Source organism: Myxine glutinosa, chromosome 13 (genome assembly GCF_964187855.1).
Source record: "Myxine glutinosa chromosome 13, kmMyxGlut1.1, whole genome shotgun sequence".
Taxonomy (NCBI): Eukaryota; Metazoa; Chordata; class Myxini; order Myxiniformes; family Myxinidae; genus Myxine; species Myxine glutinosa.
This window is the reverse complement of record NC_136273.1, coordinates 23,227,751-23,251,321: the sequence shown is the minus strand read 5'-3', so window position 1 is coordinate 23,251,321 and position 23,571 is coordinate 23,227,751. Positions and strand designations below refer to the sequence as shown.

Here is a 23,571-nt window from a genome sequence, read left to right as displayed (position 1 = left end):
AACAACAATAGTATACAAAAGTACAATCAATATTGTTACAGACGTGGCTTGGATGTTATTTACCGAGCGGTTTTATGGTATGACCACGTCTGCACAAGTTACCCGATTGTGCCCGAACGTTGACTAATCGCGCTATGCTAGACCAATGAAGGAAAAAGAAGACACACGGCTGGAATTAATACGACACGACACCAGGGATACGGTTCTCAAAGGTTGTTATTACAATAATGCGGAAGGTTTAGATTACAGGGACAAGAGGGAAACATAGGAAGGTGGGCACTTAAACACACTTATATTAACCCCAACAGACGACAGATAAACGGGACAAGGCTCACTCACACGGGGTTTGATGCAAAGGACAGGCGGGTAGCGATCGCTCCAGGTGCACCTGGGCTCAGGGCAGGATCACGTACGGTCCAGTTTAAGAGATGCGGTGGAGGTATTGCAGCGCTCGAGGGGTGGCGACTTCTCTCTCCAGGCTGAGGCGCATCTGACGTCACATCCGGCGCGTGGCCGCGTATATCCGGCGGGGAGTGACACGCCCTCGGCTCGTTAGCTCCGCCTCGTGGAATCGGCACGTTGCTTCTCATTGGGTGCGTGCGGGGGGGGTTTACCAGGCTCCGCCCTTGACGAGGAGCTGACAAGGAGCCCCTTCGTGGTAACCCCGTGGAGCGCATTGTCGATGGCGGCGAACCGAGCCGGTGGGAGGACGCACACTCCCCCCCGCGCAGCGCCGTGCCCCTCTGTTGTTGTAGACGGGGAAGAAGATGGGAGGAGGTATGGGAAAGGTCCTAAACTCACTACTGGTGCCATATAATCACATTCTGGTGCAACGAAGAGTCATAATTAATGGAAACGAGGCCTTAACTGACATAGACTAAGAATAACTAGGAAGATGTCCGAAAGTTGTCTACGTGTCGTGCGGTGGACCTGGGCACGACATTTAATGGGGGAATAAGGGGAAGGTCGGCTCTACTGATTGTTATTTACATGCAATGGGACTAGGGAATGGGGGATTGGGGAAAGTTGGGGAGTATTGGAGAAAATAGGGGAATATTTACAAGCGGATATGGAGGCCAAATTCCATATTCGCAACATTGCACCCTTCTCTACCCTCGGGGCGTCCCGACCCGATAAATTTTTACCTACTTTAGTGTGGCACGCAATGTAGTTCCCTCTACTATTAACTCTACCCTGAGTGCGACAGTTTTACAGATATTCACAAATGAGTAAATATGTCCCCCTGCGACGTTGCACCCTTCTCCTCACAGAAACACACCCACAGGATAACCGAATCCGGAAAGAATTCTCAAACTAAACATACAGCCGGTAGGGAGCATTATTTACAAGACTACGCTGCTATTTACACTACGATCCAGGACCTGTTTTTGGAGGAACACATGCAGATGTTATGCATAGAGAGAGCGCGCTTGCCAACATCGATACACCAACCCACGAGTGCTCTGTGGCCGACGGCCTTTAATAACGTGCAGAGCACCCTTTCCCAGCATCAAAAGCACCACCCCACCACACAGTCAGCACCATCCGGTGCAGTCACCATTGTTCATTGGTATAAAAATAAATTCGACAACCCCTAACCCTGCAGGTGTCTCTTGCTCTTCTTGTGGTGCACTTGGTGGTAACTAAAAGTGGTTCACCTGTATGGCATAGGTGCCACGTTGACCCATAGGTCCATCCCCGGGTGGTGCTTGGCCGCAAACGAACTGCGGTCCATTGTGGGTGGCCACAAACATTGCGGTCCATATGGTGTATCGATCCCGGCAGCAAACAGCGAAAGTGCAGGCCCACAACTGCGCAGCCAGCACCTCTCTCTCCTCTCTCTCTACCCCACAGCCAGATCCTCGGAGGTGGGAGACAAAAGAAGAAACAAGTGAGTAAGGTGGTAAGGGCGCAAAAGTGCACGCAATGTAAGGTGATGCACACTGGGGGCACATGGGAACCAGGTGAGACAGGTACGTTCCTATCGTACGCCCCCCCCCACCAGGTAACCTACATGGCCCCTCCCTTACCCCTTACTGCATCCACAAAACACAACACTACCCATAAACATCTACTTTACAAATCGACAAACATCCCTACTGTCTTCCCCGTTCCTCCCATAAACCAAATTCGTCTTCTCTCCCTCCTAACCAATCAAATTTGCCATTTTCAACTCTCATCAAAATTTGCCATCTCCAACTGCACATCAAAATTTGCCATCACCAATTCATCATCAGTCCCTCCTAAGGAGGGAGAGATGGAATCACCCCAATGTCTCATCCACGTCGTGATGCGTCTCACAAATCCACAGCAATCTCATTTCCTGCACACAGAACAAAGAAAACACAGGTGTGGAGTCATCATCATCACCACAGGTAAGTGGCTGCGTATGGTGCGACAGGTTCATCAATCCTAACTATTTCCTAAATGACTTTAACAACTTTACACTACCCGGGGTCTCTCTCCGGCCAAACCATTGGCCCTCTTACACTATGGGTTCTAAAAACCAATTCCCATTGGCCAAACTGTGGTGCTTTTCAATTTGGGGTCTCACTCCCCCGATTCATCTCCCGGTGCCCTCGTACAATTTCTGGGCTGCGACGTGTACCTCTCCCAGTGGGTCTACCCACCTGCACACCTCCACCACTGCAGTTGCCTCCGAGCTTACCTGCTCCTTACCCTAACCTAACTACCAGGGGAAGGCCCTCTGGCTCTCTCCCCACTCCGTGCCCTCTCTGGCACTGGGCTGCCCGATCCACACCCGGGATCCTCAGGCACCCACTCACAACTACCGGCTCCCAGAGCCCACCTGCGGCCTCACCTGGCCGACATCCTCACAGTGGTGGAGTGCCCAACCAACTACACACACTAACAGGCTACACGCCCAGCCATTTCCACAACACTAATGCACCCATTCACAACACCATTCTGCAACCGCACCACAAATGCCAATATCCAACCACAATTTACCTGCACCCTCTACCTAACACTTACACTACCCGCCCCGGGTGCTCGTGAAAGGGGTCCACTCTTCCCCCATCCACACCTTCGCACCATGCACACCACTCCGTACCACTCACTCCAACTCTCTCCACACACCTGTACCTGCACACCTGTGCTCTCACACCTGGTGCCACCTGCACCCTTCTCTCCCCAAGCGCATTCGCGCTGATCCACACACTCACTACTCATACACTGCTCCACACACCTGTCCAATTGCACACCTGTGCAATCACACCTGTTCCATCCTCACACACACGGCATCATCTCAGCTAACTACTCCCTTCTGAAACTTGCGCTTCCCAGTCGTCCCTTTAAACTATTGCGCTCCCTCGTCATTATCATCCACACTAATCTACCTGCGTCCCCACTACAGGTATCAGTCACTAACTAAACTTAACGTTACCTAATGTCAATCCTCGCTAGATCCCTACACACAATATAACCTAACCCACCCGGGCTAGTTTTCACCGCCATCACCCCATAAGCTATAGCGCATTTGCCCCACCATGGGAAGGGTGGCAGGGATGCCACCCTCTCCCACCGGGCCTATCGCTCCTCAATCCCCCAGTCCTCTGGCACTAATAAGCCCCCCCTTATTCAGAGGTACTGGGTCCCGCCTCGGCATCTAAAGCCGAGGCAATCCACGGGGGCGCCTGCTCGCCGGTGTAAGGTCTTATCCGGTCGGCGTGGACGATCCGAGGGAGGGCTCGTGGCCCCATTTTGATCTTAAAGACCACGTCACAGATTTGCGACAGGACGACTCCTGGGCCTTGCCAGGGGGAGGTGAGTTTTGGGCACCTTCCCTTCCGCCTCCGGGGATTAAAGAACCAAATCTTCATCCCCGGAGCGTATTGACTCCCCTGGCTCCGGTCGTCGTACCTGCGCTTCATCTTTTCCCCCGCCAGATGGAGTTGGCGGCGGGCGAAGGCATGGACTAGCTCCATGCCTTCCTCTAGGTGACGTGCGTACCCCTCCCTCGGCGGGTTAACCACTGTGTCTGGCACGGGACCGCATAGCAAGTCGGCGGGAGCCCGTAACTCCCGCCCATACATAAGCAACGCTGGACTGCATGCGGTGGCCCCGTGCTGGCTGGTTCGGTAGGCCATGAGCAAATAAGGGAGATGTTCGTCCCAGTCATCCTGACGGGTGGTGGTGAACAGTGCCAGTTGTTGGATTAGAGTTCGATTGAATCTTTCCACCATCCCGTCAGATTGAGGTCTTAAAGGCGTTGTTCTGGTTTTCCGAATTGACAGGAGACTGCACACATCTTTTAGCAATTTGCTCTCAAAATTTCGTCCCTGGTCGGTGTGCAACTCCTGTGGAATCCCATGCCGGCACACAAATCCTTCCACGAAGGCCTGCGCTACCACCCCTGCTTCTTGGTTGGGGAGGGCGTAGGCCTCCGGCCACTTGGTGAAATAGTCCATTACAACGAGGATATACTTATTACCTTGGCGGGTGCGGGGCAGCGGTCCTAGAATATCCATAGCCACCCGCTCAAGGGGGGCCCCCACCTGATGTAATTGAAGGGGGGCCCTCATCCTCCGTGCTGGTCCCTTTTTGGCAGAACAGGCGTCGCATCTCCGACACCAGTCCTGTATGTCGCGCCCCATATTCACCCAATAGAACCTCCGGCGGACCCGAGATATTGTCTTTGTCCTGCCCAAATGGCCGCCGGAGCGGGTACCATGCACCTGTTGCAATATGACGTTCTTGAATTTGTCAGGGACTATCACCAGCCAGGAAGTTCGATCAGAGGGAACCTCCACCCACTTGCGATACAAGATGTTGCCTTTCAATTCCAGGGTCTGCCACTGAGCCCAATATGCCTTTGTTTGTGCCCCGAGGGGGGTGACCTCTTCCCCCTTTGGTCTTTGCCCCAATTTGACCCATTGGAACACCGGCCCCAGAACAGGATCCTCCTGCTGGGCCGTGCTCCAAGCCAACTCTCCAAATTCCTCGTCCGCGGTTAGTGGCAAAATTGGCCCTCTCACCTGGGTTGCCCGGACGACGAGAATCGGGGCGGAATCGCCCAATTGCTCCCTCTCCTCGTGTCTCGCACAAAATTTACAGTTTTCCCCCAGACAAGGACGCCGAGAGAGTGCGTCCGCATTACCATGGGCCTTCCCGGCCCTATGGGCCACATCAAAATCGTACTGCTGCAACTTTTCCAACCACCTTGCAATTTGGCCCTCCGGTTCCTTGAACCGAAGGAGCCATTGCAGGGAGGAATGGTCAGTTCTAACCAAAAATTTCCGCCCGTACAAGTACGGGTGGAAATGGTTCGTGGCAGCCAGCATAGCCAATAACTCTTTGCGAGTGACGCAATAATTTCTCTCGGGCCTACTTAAGGCCCGACTATAATAACCAATCACTCTCTCCACGCCCTCCTGTGTCTGAGACAAAACTGCGCCCAATCCTTCCTGGCTCGCATCCGTGTCCAGGGTAAATGTCCCGTCACTAGTGGGGTAAGCTAGAAGGGGTGCGGATGTTAGACACCCCTTCAATTTTTGGAAGGCCTCGTGGCACTCCCGTGTCCAATTAAATCGCGTCCCCTTCTCCGTAAGCCGGTGGAGGGGACGGGCCAACTCCGCAAATTTCGCCACAAAGCGCCGGTAGTAGGAGCAGAGTCCCAAAAATCCCCGCACCTCTTTGATGGTACGTGGTGCGGGCCACTCCTCTACCGCTTTAATTTTGTCTGGGTCTGTTTTTACCCCCTCGCGGCCAATCACGTGACCTAGATAGGCCACCTCTCTTGCAAACAAAGTGCACTTACTCGGGTTCAGCTTCAACCCTGCCTGTCTGAGGCACCCGAACACCTGGTCCAAATTAGCTAGTGCCTGGGGGAACGTTTGGGCATGTACCAGGACGTCATCCAGGTACACCAGGCATGATTGCCATGGCATGCCGCCTAGTACATGCTCCATCAATCTCTCAAAGGTGGCGGGGGCGTTACACAAACCAAACGGCATCACAGTAAACTGATACAGTCCCTTACCTGTGGAAAATGCCGTTTTCTCCTTCCCTGCCCTATCCATCTCCACCTGCCAATACCCACTCTTGAGGTCCAAAGTTGTGAACCAATTTGAGCCCGCAACGGCATCGAGGGTGTCATCAATCCTTGGCAGGGGATATGAGTCCTTGAGTGTCACGTTGTTTAGCTGGCGATAGTCCACGCAGAACCGCGTGGTCCCATCCTTCTTTTTGACCAGCACAACAGGTGACATCCAAGGACTTCCCGAGGGCTCGATCACACCTGCGTCGAGCATTTTTGCAACCTGCTCGTCAGCTTCCGCCCTCTTGCTCCAAGGGAGCCGTCGGGCGGCCTGACGAATAGGCCGGGCCTCACCGGTGTGGATCTGATGTTTCACCAGGCCCGTACGTCCAATATCCTCGGTGGACAAGGAGAAGAGGTCCAAATGGGACCCAACCAGTTTGTGTAAGGCCTCCCTCTGGGTACCTCCCAACTCTACGCTGCTACGATTTACCATCTCGCAAATGGGATCGGGCCAATTCCTACTTGTCATTGAAGGCTCCCCCCGGGGTCGGCTCGGCTGGACGTTCTCGCCCCTCACTGTCGCGACTTCCTCAACGGGGGTGCAGCCAGCTACCCTCGTGCCCCTTACTATAGTGCGTGGTTCTGTACTCATATTTATTACTCGGACGGCCACTACCGGTCCGTTCGTTTTTACAAGGGTGCGGCCCACGATTAAACCCGGTATGGACTGCGCTGCCACCGGTTCGACCAGGCCGCAGGACTCCTGCCATGTTGGGCGAGCTGCCCATCAGGCCGGCACTATCGCCTCGGCCCTTGGGGGGATGGTCACGGCCTCGGAAGCCTCCAGCTCCGCTCTCTCGGCCGTGCTCACTCCCCCTAACGGCAGCTCTTCTACTCCCACCTGCAGGATCCCCCGGCACAAGTCGATTTTACAACCGCTGGCAGTCAACAGGTCCAACCCTATTAAACATGGGTCGCACACCTCCGCCACCCAAACATCTATCTCCCTCCTTACCGACCCTAACTTGAGGGTCACAGAACCACGCCCTATGATCGGGGCCGTTACCCCGGTAGCAAGCTGCAAACTATAATTTTGCAGGCGCTGGATCTTATCCCAGCCACCTGCACTCGAATCAAGGACCACAGGGCTGATGATCGTGGCGCTAGCTCCTGTGTCCACTACGGCGTCTACCCCCACGCCGGCAATTTTGCATCTAATTGTCAGGCTACCGGTTCCAATTTGGCCACAATAAATGACCTGTCGCGTCAATGAGGGCTCTCCTCCATCCTCTGCTGCCGAACACCGCCCTACGTGCCCGACACCTTCTAGTTTCCCGGGGTCTGGCGGGGGGGTGTCTGGGGTCGGCTAACCCGCTCCCCCCTGGGCGGAGTTGAGGACCTCAACTGCCGGGGATCATCCCGGCGCGCGTTTCGACAGTGCCGCGCCAGGTGACCCAGGCGGTTGCAGGTATAGCACCTCACCTGGTAAGGTGCTTGCCTCCGGAATTCCAAATTCCCCCCCCTGTAGGTCCGAATTGGATTACCCGCTCGTGGTCCACCGCGGGCCACCTCCGGGGCCGCCTGCCATGGTCCAGGTCCTGCCAGGCGCTGGTCCACCAGCCTCCGGACCATGCCCGCCAGGTCAGGACCCACGTCGGGGGCGGGCCCCCTAAGGGGTCCGCCCTCCATCGGGGGTCCCATCTGGCGGACCGCCATTGCGAGACGCTCGCCCCCCCGGGCCAGGGGCCTCGCTGCTTCCCAACGGGCCGCAGCGTCAGCCGCCTGGCTCAGAGTCTGCGGGCGCCACATGGCGAGCTGTTGCCGGAGCTCAATATCCGGGAGGGCCTGGATAAAATGGTCCAGCGCCAGGCTTTCCCGGGAATCCGCTGCCATGCTAGCATGTGCGATCCCCACTGCGCGGCGAATGTCGTGGGCAAGTTCCCCGATGGCTTCCTGGGGCTTGCGCTTTCGCAGCGCGAGCTGAGCTTTAACAAGCTCGCTCTGCTGTTCTATTCCAAATCGATTAATTAGGGCGTCGCGGAGGGCTGGCAGGGTGAGAGCACCCGCTGGTAATGCCGTCAGCACCTCCGCCGCCGCGCCGCGCAATGCGGCCACCAGGTGTACTCCACCTTCGTCCTCACCCCAACCGTTACCCTTACACACACAGTCGAACTGCGCCAGGTACGCGCGTAGATCACTCTTGCCGTCATACGGCGCGAGTGGGACCTTGTGGGACCACCTCGTATGCGAGTCGTTGCCCGCCGGCCGGACCCCGTGCGTCGCCCCTTGCGGGGTCAGCGCGGGGCCGAACCGGCCGGGCCCCCACAGTACATTACCCCCAAGGGGCTCTCGTGCCTCCCCGGTCCCTCCAACAACTACCCCTGTTGGTGTCGATGCATGGGTCACACCTCCGCAACCCGCTACCCATTCCATACCACCACAACCTTGCTCACCCACACCTCGCACCTCTCGTTCCATACCCTCCGGACCAGCCATACACCTCACTCTTGGCCTCTCACGAACATCCGGGTCTATCTCGACCCCCAAGCTTATTAAATCACCTGGCGCATCATACGCACGACCATATTGGTCACCACTTACACCGGGTCCTCTTTCTCTTCGCTTCTCCTCCATCACCTGCGAATCCCTCATCCGGTTAATGAGCACATCATCACGATCCGAACACAGACTTTGGACCAATTCTTTTACTTCCTCCTTTATCTCTTTCTTATCCTCTCTCCGTCGCTTCTTAATTTCGCTCACCCCTTCTTCCACTTCTTCTAATTTTTGCTTCATCTCCTTCATCTCTTCGTGCGCCCCTTTAAGTTCTTCCTCTAACTCCACTTTATTTTTTTCTATGTGCTCCCGCACCTCCCGCTCTTTAACCTCCATTACCTCTACCACCTTGTCCATTTTCCTCGTCAGGTCCTCATGTACCGTCTGGCACTCTTTTTTAATTACCCCTACGTCCTTTTTCATCTCCTTCTGTGTCGATTTTAAACCCTCTATTACCGCTGTGTTCTTCTTTACCTGGTCCCCCAACTCCTTTTGTCCCACTGTCAGTTGTTCTACTCCCAGCGTCAACTCCTCTATACCACCTTGCAATTTTACAGTCCCCTTTCTCACCTCTTTCTCCATGCGCTCCTTACAGTGCCTCACCTCCTCGCGCACTCCTCCGACCTCCTCACTCACTCCTCTTCTGATCTCCTCTCCCATCACTTGCATCTCCTGCCCAGATGCCACCCTCATCTGCTCCATTTCCTCCCTGTGAGCATCCAGTTTGGTTTCTACCCCCATTCTGACCCCCTCTATCTGCTGCCCCATTTGGTTAACTTCCCTTTCCGCTTGGTCCCTCATGTCCCTCAATTTGCCTTCCATACTGTTTTCTAACCCCTCTAACCCATTTTTCACTCCCTCTATCTGATTCTCCTGGGCAGCCATTCTGTTTTCTACCCCCATTAACCCATTTTTCACTTCTTTTATCCCGTTGTCTAACCCCTCAAATTTCTTGTCTAACTCCTTAAAATTATTGTCTAACCCCTCAAATTTGTCGTCTAACTTCCCAAATTTCTTGTCTAATCCCTTAAAATTATTGTCTAACTTCTCACCGGTACCCCTCGCTTCGTCCCTCATTACCCCCATTTGGTTTCCCATTACCCCCAATTGCTCACTCCGAGCCCTCGCTTCGTCCCTCATTACCCCTATTTGGCCCTCCAATCGCTCACTCAATCGCTCACCCAATCGCTTTCTATCAGCCCTCATTTGCTCACAATTCTGGGCCATAAGGGCCTTCATTTGTATCCAAAACGAGTTCAAATCCATCGGGGGCGCTGCCACGGTTGCCGGCGCGGTGACCAGCGAGGCGCCATTTTGCGTGCTTGCTACCCTCGCTGTTTCGCTCTCCTCACGTGTCTCAATTTGGTCCTGGACCGACCCTGCTTCACTCTCCCCTACCGGACCCCAGCCGTCTTGATCCGCCATAGCGCGACTTTCAAAATTCGGTTTTTTTTTTTATTTTCGTAAAACAAATTCAAATTTCGCCGTTATAATTTCGCGCGGGAAACGCGCTCCGAATCGATTCGGTCGAGCGCCGTACGCGCTCCGGCTCGATTTTCCCTCCCAAAATTTGGGCCTAACTAATTTAGTCCCGGGTTCGAATTCCACTCCTCGACACCAATTGTTACAGACGTGGCTTGGATGTTATTTACCGAGCGGTTTTATGGTATGACCACGTCTGCACAAGTTACCCGATTGTGCCCGAACGTTGACTAATCGCGCTATGCTAGACCAATGAAGGAAAAAGAAGACACACGGCTGGAATTGATACGACACGACACCAGGGATACGGTTCTCAAAGGTTGTTATTACAATAATGCGGAAGGTTTAGATTACAGGGACAAGAGGGAAACATAGGAAGGTGGGCACTTAAACACACTTATATTAACCCCAACAGACGACAGATAAACGGGACAAGGCTCACTCACACGGGGTTTGATGCAAAGGACAGGCGGGTAGCGATCGCTCCAGGTGCACCTGGGCTCAGGGCAGGATCACGTACGGTCCAGTTTAAGAGATGCGGTGGAGGTATTGCAGCGCTCGAGGGGTGGCGACTTCTCTCTCCAGGCTGAGGCGCATCTGACGTCACATCCGGCGCGTGGCCGCGTATATCCGGCGGGGAGTGACACGCCCTCGGCTCGTTAGCTCCGCCTCGTGGAATCGGCACGTTGCTTCTCATTGGGTGCGTGCGGGGGGGGTTTACCAGGCTCCGCCCTTGACGAGGAGCTGACAAGGAGCCCCTTCGTGGTAACCCCGTGGAGCGCATTGTCGATGGCGGCGAACCGAGCCGGTGGGAGGACGCACACTCCCCCCCGCGCAGCGCCGTGCCCCTCTGTTGTTGTAGACGGGGAAGAAGATGGGAGGAGGTATGGGAAAGGTCCTAAACTCACTACTGGTGCCATATAATCACATTCTGGTGCAACGAAGAGTCATAATTAATGGAAACGAGGCCTTAACTGACATAGACTAAGAATAACTAGGAAGATGTCCGAAAGTTGTCTACGTGTCGTGCGGTGGACCTGGGCACGACATTTAATGGGGGAATAAGGGGAAGGTCGGCTCTACTGATTGTTATTTACATGCAATGGGACTAGGGAATGGGGGATTGGGGAAAGTTGGGGAGTATTGGAGAAAATAGGGGAATATTTACAAGCGGATATGGAGGCCAAATTCCATATTCGCAACAATATGTTCTATGATGGTACCATCAGTTTTGTAATATATAACTCACTGTGCTCCAAGTGAGTGAAACAAGAACATTCCCCAATGTCTCTTATTCCCGGCTTCAAGACGAAGTTGATTCGCTCCAGCGATCGCCAGAACGAAGTCCAATCGAGACCAGAATCTCGTGCGGATGGCAAGTACAGTCACACCGCCGAAGCTGTACAAAGGCGCCCTCAAGGCGACTGGGAAATCCAAAGGTGCCCTACAGGCGACTGAGAGATCACACCCTCGGGTATGGACGAAGTAACCTTCAAAAAGCCACGTCACACACATGCCCCAAATCGACGTCTGAATGCGGTGAAAATGGTCGAAAAGAGATGAAACCGCGAGCGAAGCACAAGTCCTGCATGAGTCAAAATGGCCGAAGACCCGTTCTAGAGACGTAACAGCCCGGCGATAATTCTCCTCGGAATCCACCGCCAAAAACCTGACACGCAGGTTGATTGGTCACAGTGATGACGACTCTGTCGCAGGAATTTATTTCCCGGAAACCCGAAAGTTCGATAGTGACTCTTGCTCACCAACGTTCGCTTCAGAACTCGGAGCGACTCGGCTTTCTTGTCCGACTCCCTCGCTCCGCCCTTTTTTCTCCTCTTCTTCCTCTTCGTCGTCCGGTTCCCGATCCGGTTTCCGGTTTCTTTTAACATTAACTTTTTTACCTTTTGAAAACAGTTCATGAACAATAAACCTTTTGAACACAATAATAGTACATGGAATCAGAAATATTTACAGTGGATGCAAACCACCACAACGGAAGTGACGAATCCGAAACACATTATCAAACGAAATTCCTTTTAAAAGCCTATTTAGGGTAACTGATACTGTGGGTAACAGTGTGGTAGCCAACACTGATTTTTGCCAGTGAGTGGTTCTGTCTTTCATGCAGACTACACTTAAAGCTGGAAGTTCCAAGTTCACTTTCAAGGATAACAAGACAGAGCAATCAGAGATTGCAGACCCTTGCCAGGATGTGTTTGTGAGGTGTATTTTGTGTGGGTTTTTTTTATTTAATTAAAACATTTTTTTTTTGCTAACAATTTTTTTGTTAAAAATGTAATATTTTGTTAAAATAAATATGGCGGCCGAACCACGTGACTGATGACATCATTATTATTTTTTTCCTCCACCAATTTATCCCGAGATGACGCTCAAGAAATTTCATCTTAATGGGATGAAGTTTTGTACTTGAATTATGATGTCATACTGGAGGCACCTATGATGTCATCATTATCATATGTTATTTCCCATGGAGAGTTCTTTACAATGAGCCATGTCTCAATTTTTTCTACACAGCGCTTTCGGAGATATAGAGGTGCAAAGTTTTTCAGTTTTTCCAAGATGGCGCCCGTACCACGTGACATGTGACGTCATAATTATCATTAAAATTTTCACAGGAGGAGTTGCACTGATGGTGAAAATTTCCTGTCAATCGGACCAGCTGTTGCAGAGAAAAACATACTTACTCTGTGGACAAACAAACAAACAAACAGACAGACAGACAGACAAATGGACCCAAATGCAATACCCTCTCCTCTGGCAAAGGTAATTATATAATCCATTAGCTTGTCTGGGGCGATTGTGAGCGCTTTTTCAAAAACACTTTGTACATCTCGTGGAATAGGGGGATGATCTCCAGGACGACGAAACAAAGTCTGCCATCATGGAATGTTTCCCCTTAGGTTGTCTGACATCCATGACACGTATTGTGATGTAAGCAATTGCCTTGGTAACATGTTATTGATTTGAAGTCCACTGTAGTGTTAACTTGTCTATTGTTTCCTACTATCCTCGTCTTTCATACAAGACTGCAGAGACTCATTAAAACAAATGGTATTTGAGATCAATTTTGATAACGTGCCAAGAAAAGTTTCTTTCGATTCATTCATTATTTTTACATTTTGTTGATATTCTTCGAATATTTCTTTCTGAAACAGATCGTCTTGTCTTGTCTAGTGCAGTGCATAACTAATAGACATCATTGTGTGCTGCTCAATTAAACTGAACTCTTCAGTGTTTTGCTGATTTTTTTTTTTTTTAACGAAACACCAAAGAACACCATAAACAAAAACACCCGCCAACATTATAGTTGTTCATATACGAGTGGGAGTCAGTATGTTTCCCCCTCTGACCATGAAGAAAGGGTCATGCACAAATGAAACTCGGCACAGACTTTAGTCCTTTTCACTGTGGTCTTCGGCCAGCGTCTCACATGTTCCCCTCAATGGACGAGCTTCCTGATGGTATTGGAAAGGAAGTCATGTTTTTGCCCCCCAAGACTTCTTGAAAAAGGCAAAACCTTTTGACTCCCCAATAGTCCGGCAGCTAAGCTAAATATAGCATAACAATTGTGCATTTTGTGAGGAAAGCACCAAATTTGGCACACTAGTAGACTATCATATTATGAAAAGATCTGGATTTTGGGCCATCTCAGATTCAGATATTTGATTTTTCCAAGATTTGCAGATTTTGCAGATTTGCAAGCTGAGATTGCAACGCCAGGGACAGCCGACTCCTTCCTGCGAGCTGCCCACGTCACCCGCACAAGAAGAGCTCATCGAATCACTGCAGCGGCACTGCACATCCTGCAACACCGTGCGTATGAACGCCACTGTATGACATATGCTGATGATGCAGAAGACCTGCCTGAGTTCGAAGACCGGTGTCACCAGAGAGGAGAAGACATTCCCAACTTTCAGTACTGGGCAACTGCTGGAACTAGAGATGTTGGTACTGGTCTACGTGCGTTCTCTGTGGCAGGCTTCATTCACGATGTACCTTGATGCCCTGACGGAACTGGTCCCATGGTTCCATGCCTTAGACCACACACACTATGCCAGGTGGGTCCCTGTTCACCTGAGGGACATGGTTGCACTCCCAATGAAGCACCCAGATGTAGCCAGAGAATTCAGGGCTGGCAACTTCACTGTACAGAAGACGAAGAAGGTGTTCTCTTCGATCCCAATCGAATCGAAATCTTGCAAAAATCAAATCTCTGAATCTGAGATGGCCCAATATCCAGATCTTTTCATAATATGATCGTCTGCTAGTGTGCCAAATTTGGTGCTTTCCTCACAAAATGCACAATTGTTATGCAAAGTTGCCCCACTACAACATATGTGGTGATGATGTCATAATGCGTGCGCATCCGTTGCATGCAATGGTCCTGAAAGAACAGCTTGTTGATGGATTTCGAAACATTCTGAGATATGAACCATCTCGTCATATCCAAAACTTCTTCCACAACACTAGTTGCTGGTTATTACCTCCTCCACCACCAAAGGTGGATGGCGGTATGTTTTCACCCCTGTCTGTCTGTCTGTTTGTCCGTTTGTCCGTTTTTGAACAAAATATCTCACAATGTTGTGGACGGATTCGGACGAAATTTCGCAGAGATGTAGCGTATGTGACGAGGACGAAACGATTAGATTTTGGTGAAGATCCGGATTCGGATCCGGTTACCAGAATTTTTCAAGTGATTCTTCACCATTGGGAGATCGGGCCAAAAACGATACATAGCAGGATATCTCAGAAAGTTGTGGACGGATTTGGACGAAACTTGGTGGACCGGCTGGGTGTCTCACAAGGACGATTCGATTCTATTTTGGTGAAGATCTGAATATGGATTTGGATATGAGAAGTATTTAACTTTTTTAAGTGATTTTTCACCATGGGAGATAGGGTCAAAAACGATACATATCAGGATATCTCAAAGTTATGGATGGATTTGGACGAAACTTGTTGGGCAGGTTGTGTGTGTGACAAGGATGAATCGATTCAATTTTGGTGAAGATCCAGATCTGGATCCAGGTAGTAGAATTTTTAAAGTAATTCCTCACCATTGAGTGATGTGGCCAACCAGGTGGAGGTATGTTCTCTACTGAGTGCCGTTCTAGTTTCATTTTTAATAGTTATTGCGCGGATCGTCGGCTTTTTAAAGTGAAATATAAGGTTATTTTACATTTTCATTCATCAAAATGTAAAACTCCTAATTTTTCCCTAGGTCTATACTGACAGGTCTGTTCCCTCCAACATCTGGTGCGGCGAGTATCTACGGACATGATATACGCTGGGACATGGAATCGATACGCCGGGGCCTGGGGATGTGTCCGCAGCACAATGTGCTGTTTGACCAGCTGACAGTTGAGGAACACTTGTGGTTCTACGCACGACTTAAGGGACTCCCATCTGATCGTATTTGTTCTGAAACAGACAAGTAAGGCATGGGCCAGATAGGTTCAACCTGAGCAGCATTTTTTTTAGAATTAGTAGTCCCCTACCTGGAGGAGACTATAGGTTTGCTCTCCATCTGTCTGTCCGTCCATCTGTCTGTCCCACCTGTGGTTTTCTGCACTGCTTTCCAATACCCTTTAACATATTCAACTGAAACTTGGTACATGGCCTTATTATAAGTTACAGAACAAGTTCGAGTTTCAGGGCGTTTCGTCAATTTTTAAAATGAGTAATATATATATATATATATATATATATATATATATATATATATATATATATATATATATATATATATGTGCACCGATTGGGGACATGTATTGCAAAGCAATTCTTGCTCTTGTGGGATTGGACGTCAGGAAAGCGGTTCACAAACAGGAGGAAACAGTGGAGACATTTTGTGGTATTTCCTTTTGTATCACTCTTTGTATCACTTATGACTGTGCATGGAAGAAGTTTCGGGAACTGAGTGGCGTGCTGTTGAGGAGGGGAGTGTCGTTGAAGCTGAAAGGAAAGGTGCATGCTGCATGTGTGAGAAGTGTTATGACTTATGGGAGCGAGACATGGGTAATGAACGTAGAGCAGCAACGAAGGCTGGAAAGGGTGGAAATGCGAATGGTTCGGTGGATGTGCGGGGTATCGTTGAGAGAGAGGAAGACAAATGATGAATTGCGAAAGATGATGGGAATAGAGCCTGTGATGGATGCTGTGAAGAGGAACAGGTTGAGATGGTTTGGTCATGTGTTGAGGAAGGATGAAAGTGACTGGTTGAGGAGAGTGATGGAAATGAATGTTGAAGGAAGTAGAGGACGGGGAAGACCGAGAAAGACTTGGCTAAAGATGGTGGAAGAAGAAATGCGGGTAAGGGGGTTAACAAGGAGAGATGCAGAAAATAGGGCAAAATGAAGAAGATTGCCATAGGGACCGCAAGGCTAACCCCCGCTCCAGCAGGGAAAATGGCCTTAAAATGCCTGTTGTTGTTGTTATCACTCCACAATAATAATTTTGTCATTTTGCTGTAAATATTATGTCAACCATTTAATTTTGTGTTGCTGAAGGGCATTATGGGTAGTGGTGGTTCTTATGGTGGTCTCTAATGATTGTTTTATTCTGGTTGCTCCTCACAAGATCTGCACAGACAGTTTGCTCTTAAAACACAAATGAGCTAAAGATTTATCTTGGTCTTCAGGTTTAACTCCACCGAGGTCCCGTGAAGCATTATGTGAATGATAACGACGATAACCTCTCCTCAAATAAAAACTTGTGGAATGTTTGCACTGACGAGATTTAAAATGTGTGGAGTGCGTGAATAGTTTGACCAAGTCTTCCGTGGTGACCAGGATGATTGGAGATCTGAGTCTGGACACTCGGAGGAGGAGCCTTGTGGCCACTCTCTCCGGCGGCGTGAAGAGGAAGCTGTCCGTCGCCATTGCATTTTCGGGTGGATCCCGCGCTGTGATTCTGGATGAGCCGACTGCCGGGGTGGATCCTTATGCACGCCGTGCTATTTGGGACCTCATTATCAAGTACAAAAAAGGTATGCCTTTAGCTTGTGATACTTGAAAGGTTTTTTTTTTTTGAAGTTTCACTCCCTCGCAATTCATCATTTTATTTAACCTAACACCTGAAATCGATAAGCAACTTTGTAACATTACCAGAACCCATCAATGAAGTATATTTTAAAGCGACCTCACAATTCCGATCCCAATATGTTGGCCTGTTTCCATGTTCACATCTGAGCACTTAATTCATAAAGGTGGGATCCCAGGCTCAAATCCCGTTCACATTTGTCCAATGTCCGCTGATGTCCTTGTACTTTGTCAACGTGAAAAGTTCATTGTTTCTCCTAATGTTCTTGTCCTGCATGTGACGTAGATGCTTCTCCATGAATCTTGAATCAACGTTTAAAAAATAAAATCAAGCTGACTTGCATTTGCTGATGAGGAAAGTCAGAATGTTATTTTATCATTGGTGGATTATGACTTTTTGAATTCTCCCCCTGTGTTGATGCATTGGAGATAGGGGGTGTGGGGAAATTGGCTTGTGTGGATGGGTGACTCTACTGGGGTTTGGTGTAGCACAGGCATGATGGGTCGAATGGCCCCCTCCTGTGCCCAAGTTCCTTGTGTGTGGATCAGCCTTTTATTACCTATTGTGATTGCACCGTCCATTTGGAGTGACGAATTTCGATTAATAATAATAATTGTTTTCTATTCTTGCCTTGCGTTTCCCAACACCTTGTCCGAATAGGTTGTATTATCATTGGCATAAATCAACAGAATTTGTGATCCAGTTTCGTAGAGATAGGTCGAACAGTGAGCTATAGTGCCTTCAGAAAGTATTCACACCCCTTGACTTTTTTCACATTTTGTGGTGTTACTACAACAACAACAACAACAACAACAGGCATTTTTAGGCCATTTTCCCGGCAAGAGCGGGGGTTAGCCTTGCGGTCCCCATGACAATCTTCTCCATTTTGCCCTATTTTCTACATCTCCCCTTAACCCCCTTGCCTGCATTTCTTCTTCCACCACCTTTAGCCAAGTCTTTCTTGGCCTTCCCTGTCCTCTTTCATCCTTCCTCAACACATGACCAAACCATCTCAACCTGTTTCTCTTCACAGCATCCATCACAGGCTCTATTCCCATCATCTATCGCAATTCATCATTTGTCTTCCTCTCTCTCAACGATACTCCACACATCCACCGAACCATTCGCATTTCCACCCTTTCCAGCCTTCGTTGCTGCTCTACGTTCATTACCCATGTCTCGCTCCCATAAATCATAACACTTCTCACACATACAGCATACACCTTTCCCTTCAGCTTCAACGACACTCCCCTCCTCGTCAGCACGTCACTCAGTTCCCCCGAAACTTCACGTTGTGTTACAACCTGAATTTAAAATTACTAGGGCATGCCCGTACTATATATAAGCTAGGACGTGCCCGTACGTGGGTGCCCGTTCCTTGCCAAAAAAAAAAAAAAAAAAAAATTTGTGTAGGGGTGTGTGTGTGTAAACATCCTAGGGCGTGCCCGTACGTGGGTGCAAAAAAACATGCGTGCAAACAACAACAACAAAAAAAAACTTTGAAACCACGTGGCAGTAACGACCACAGAACCCCCCCCCCCCCTCTATTTACATGAATGGTTTGGTCCATTCGCAACGACCACAGAACCCCCCCCTCTATTTACATGCAATGGTTTGGTCCATTCGCAACGCCAAAGCGAACGGCGAACGGCTAAATCGCCATAGCTCGGTAAGTACTTGTCCGATTAATTTCAAACCTTGAAAAGGCACATCCTCGGGTCCCCAGCAATATACCTGGCAAGTTGCAAGTATATCGGACCCGTGGTTGTCGAGAAACAGCGGTCACAGACAAACAAACAAACGTACAAACAAACACACAGAGATTACTGGAATTATAGATAGATTAAATTGAGATTTCTTTGTCACTGATCTGCACATAATACCCCATAATGTCAAAGTGGAATGTTTTTTTTAGAAACTTTTACAAACAAATTAAAAATGAAAAGCTGACATGTCTAAAGGCAATAAGTATTCAACCCCGTCGCCATGATACTCCAAATTGAGCTGAGGTGCATCCCATTTCCCCGAGATGCCTCGACAACTTCATTGGAGTCATTCTGTGGCCAATTTAATTGATTGGACATTATTTATATAGAAACTGAACTTGTTAGCTGTTACACGAGCCTCGACTTTGTACACAACCCCCCCGCCCCCCCCCAAAAAAACATTTATATACAAGGTCCCACGGTTGACAGCGCATGTCAGTGCAGAAACTCCACCACGAAGTCCAAGAAACTGTATAGGTATAGAACTCTGAAATAGAATTGTGAGGAAGCATAGATCTAGGGAAGGATACAAAACAATTTCTAGAGTGTTGAAAGTTCCGGAGAGCACAGTGAGCTCGATCATTAGGAAATGAAAAGAACGTGGAACTACCCAGATTCTTCCTAGAGCTGGCTGTCGACCAAACTGAACAACCAGGCAATGAACAATGTTTTCATGGCTGTCTGTCTGTTTGTCTGTCTGTTAACAAGATATCTCAAAAAGTTGTGGACGGATTCGGATGGCATTTGGCAGAGATGTAGCGTATGTGACAATGACGAAGTGATTCGAGTTTGGGGAAGACCCGGATTCGGATCCGGCGACTAGAATTTTTAAAGTGATTCTTCACCATTGGGAGATAGGGCCAAAATGATATATAGCAGGATATCTCAAAAGGTTATGGACGGATTTGGACGATACGTGGTGGAGAGGTTGGGTGTGTGACAAGTACGAATCTATTCGATATTGATGAAGATCTGAATATGGATTCGGATACGAGAGTCATTTAATTTCTAAGTGATTCTTCACCATTGAGAGATCGGGCGAAAAGCGATATATAACATGATATTTTAAAAAAGTTATGGACGGCTTTGGACTAAACTTGGCGGATGAGTTGGTTAAGTGATGAGAACAAGCGATTTGATTTTGGTTCAGGTCCGAATCCAGATCTGGCCTATCAGCGGGATACAAAACTAACTGAAGAACCTGGTGGAGGTATGCGCTCTACTGAGTGCCGTTTTAGTTTCACAGTGTAGTTAAGGACAACATACCTGGTGTGGTTCCTTGTGGGAATCCCAGCAAATATAGTATAATTATACAGTGCATTCAGAAAGTATTCAGACCCCTTCACTTTTTTCACATTTTGTTATGTTGCAGCCTTATGCTGAAATCGTTTAAATTCATTTTTTCCCTCATCAATCTACACTCAATACCCCATAATGACAAAGAGAAAACAGGATTTTAGAAAGTTTTGCAAATTTGTGAAAAATTAAAAACTGAAATATCACATTTACATAAGTATTCATACCCTTTGCTATGACACTTGAAATTTAGCTCAGGTGCCTCCCATTTCTCTTGATCATCTTTGAGATGTTTCTACACCTTGATTGGAGTCCACCTGTGGTAAATTCAATTGATTGGACATGATTTGGACAGGCACACACCTGTCTATATAAGGTCTCACAGCTGACAAAGCATATCAGAGCAAAAACCAAGCGATGAGGTCGAAGGAACTGCCCGCAGAGCTCAGAGACAGGATTGTGTCGAGGCACAGATCTGGGGAAGCCTACAAAAAAAATTCTGCTGCATTGAAGGTTCCCCAGAGCACAGTGGCCTCCATAATTCTAAAATGGCAGAAGTTTGGAACAACCAGGACTCTTTCTAGAGCTGGCCATCCGGCCAAACTGAGCAATCGGGGGAGAAGGGCCTTGGTAAGAGAGGTGACCAAGACCCCGATGGTCACTTTGTTTGAGCTCCAGAGATCCTGTGTGGAGAAGGGAGAAACTTCCAGAAGGACAACCATCACTGCAACACTCCACCGATCTGGGCTTTATGGCACAGTGGCTAGACGGAAGCCTCTCCTCAGTGAAAGACACATGAAAGCCCACTTGGAGTTTGCAAAAAAGCACCTAAAGGACTCTCAGACTGTGAGAAACAAGATTCTGTGGTCTGATGATACCAAGATTGAACTGTTTGGCTTCCGTCTGGCCACTCTGCCATAAAGCCCAGATCGGTGGAGTGTTGCAATGATGGTTGTCCTTCTGGAAGTTTCTCCCTTCTCCACACAGGATCTCTGGAGCTCAGCCAGAGTGACCATCGGGTTCTTGGTCACCTCTCTTACCAAGGCCCTTCTCCCCCGATTGCTCAGTTTGGCCGGGCGGCCAGCTCTAGGAAGAGTCCTGGTTGTTCCAAACTTCTTCCATTTAAGAATTATGGAGGCCACTGTGCTCTTTGGAACCTTCAATGCAGCAGACTTTCTTTGTAGACTTCCCCAGATCTGTGCCTCGACACAATCCTGTCTCTGAGCTCTGCAGGCAGTTCCTTCGACCTCATGGCTTGGTTTTTGCTCTGATATGCTTTGTCAGCTGTGAGACCTTATATAGACAGGTGTGTGCCTTTCCAAATCATGTCCAATCAATTGAATTTACCACAGGTGGACTCCAATCAAGGTGTAGAAACATCTCAAAGATGATCAAGAGAAATGGGAGGCACCTGAGCTAAATTTCAAGTGTCATAGCAAAGGGTCTGAATACTTATGTCAATGTGATATTTCAGTTTTTTATTTTTAAGAAATTTGCAAAACTTTCTAAAATCCTGTTTTCTCGCTGTCATTTTGGGGTATTGAGTGTAGAGTGATGAGGGGGAAAAAATAAACGATTTCAGCATAAGGCTGCAATATAACAAAATGTGAAAAAAGTGAAGGGGTCTGAATACTTTCTGAATGCACTGTAAATAATTGCTACCCTAGCGCTTTGGATGGAATTGGAGGACCCACTCTTAGATTGTTAGTTTTCTGTAGAGGAAATGATTATCGTTATCATTGTATTGTGACATTTGATGGTAAGTGTGTAAATGATTTGACGTTTCAGGTCGGACAATCTTGCTGTCTACCCACCACATGGATGAAGCGGAGTTGCTGGGAGACAGGATCGCCATACTGTCACATGGCCGTTTACGCTGCTGTGGAACTCCCCCATTCCTCAAGGTCACATTTGGACATGGATACCGCCTCGTTTTGGTCAAGACTAATCCTGGTGCGGCATCATAATAGTCTGTGTGCAGTGTCAACAAGTCTACTTGAGCTTGTGGTGTTTGTTATCTACCGACCTGTTCACCTTCACCTTTAGTCTTTGTTGCATCAACTTATTTCCCCACCCCTTCTCTCACGGCCTCCATTATGTTTCATTCACTTATCTTCTTCCGACATACTGTTACATGTCAAATTGGAAAAACGTTTATTCTTGATATGAAATTTCAGAAAGTAATTTGAATAATTGTTTGAAATGAAGGTTGGTGAGAGGCCAAAGTCGAGTATTATCAGCAATCAATGCAGAGATTCATCATGGTATAAAAAATTTTTTTCTCATCTCCATTCCTTCATCCTGCTTTTCTTCCACATGTGGAATCACTTTGCCATGTCTGTCTTTTTGTACCTGTCTTCCCACCATTCCTTCAAAACCAGTAAGCTTTTAACTATAAGCAAAGTCATGGAATCTATCATTTCTGCTGAAAAACCAGCCGAACACTGGACATCCTTCACTGATCCAAGTCTTTCCATGTAAATTTGGAGCTACTCACAATCTGCAAGGCCTTTGTCCGTAGCTTAATGGAGGACTGCTGTCTGGTACCCCAGTATCACATGTATCTTTACTGTACTCTGTGGAATCGAAATCTGAACATTATTGTAATCTTCCATAATGATGACAAAACACCAGGTCTGTTGCTCTCACATTGCAGACAGGTCTTCCTTTTTTTTTTTTTACTGCCTCTCCTCCAGTCCAGCTCCCTCTGCTCTTTCAGCCACAGCTCCTCCAGGACCACAATTTCATGTCTTCCCGCACACATGCCCTAACACCCTCGATCTTTTCCACCACCATCACCCCTAAACAACTGAACCCTCTTTCTTACAGGTTATTGTATTTCCTTCCCTACAGTCTCTCTTCTTTTCCTGCCCATTCATTGCCTTTCTCATTGTGTAATTGTGGCCCTGCTGCCATATTGGCAGTGCATTGATTTTACCCTCTATCACTTCATTCTTCCCTGAACCTTTATTTTGTATCTTTTTTTTTTTTTTTTTTTTTTTTTTTGTATACAAGATCGAGGCTCGTGAAAGAGCGAACATTAATCACACAGAAAGACAAACCGACACATAAAACATATAACATCGGGAGCGGTAGACAAGATGGGGAGAGAGAGGAGGAAGGACACAAACACAACATTATTTTGGGAGCAGGGACCGAGAGACATGGAGACATGGAGAGATCTGTGAGAGGGAGAGGGCATTGGGGGGGGGGGGGGGCATGGGAAGGGGGGGGGGGTGGGAGAGGTATAAAACATATGGACACTGCCAGGACTTCCAGGAAAGAAGTTGGAATTTCAAACAAGGTGGATCTGGGGTGAATTAGCGGGGGTAGAAAAGATCAAGGTTTTGGATGGGGGAAGATAAGAGATGGTGGTGAACAGCTGTTTTAAAGACCTGGAGGGACGAG

At 48.6% G+C, this 23,571-nt stretch overlaps 1 protein-coding gene across 2 annotated transcripts in view; it reads left to right on the top strand.

Moving 5' to 3' along the window:
• The window catches only part of ABCA2 (ATP binding cassette subfamily A member 2), a 137,273-nt gene that overhangs the window by 83,412 nt on the left and 30,290 nt on the right, over positions 1-23,571 (top strand). For both annotated transcript variants that reach the window (XM_078767176.1, XM_068133968.2), the window contains exons 20-22: positions 15,282-15,494; positions 16,852-17,048; positions 21,952-22,116. In XM_078767176.1, coding sequence (XP_078623302.1) covers positions 15,282-15,494; positions 16,852-17,048; positions 21,952-22,116 — 575 coding nt within the window. The remainder of the gene's footprint in view (positions 1-15,281; positions 15,495-16,851; positions 17,049-21,951; positions 22,117-23,571) is intronic.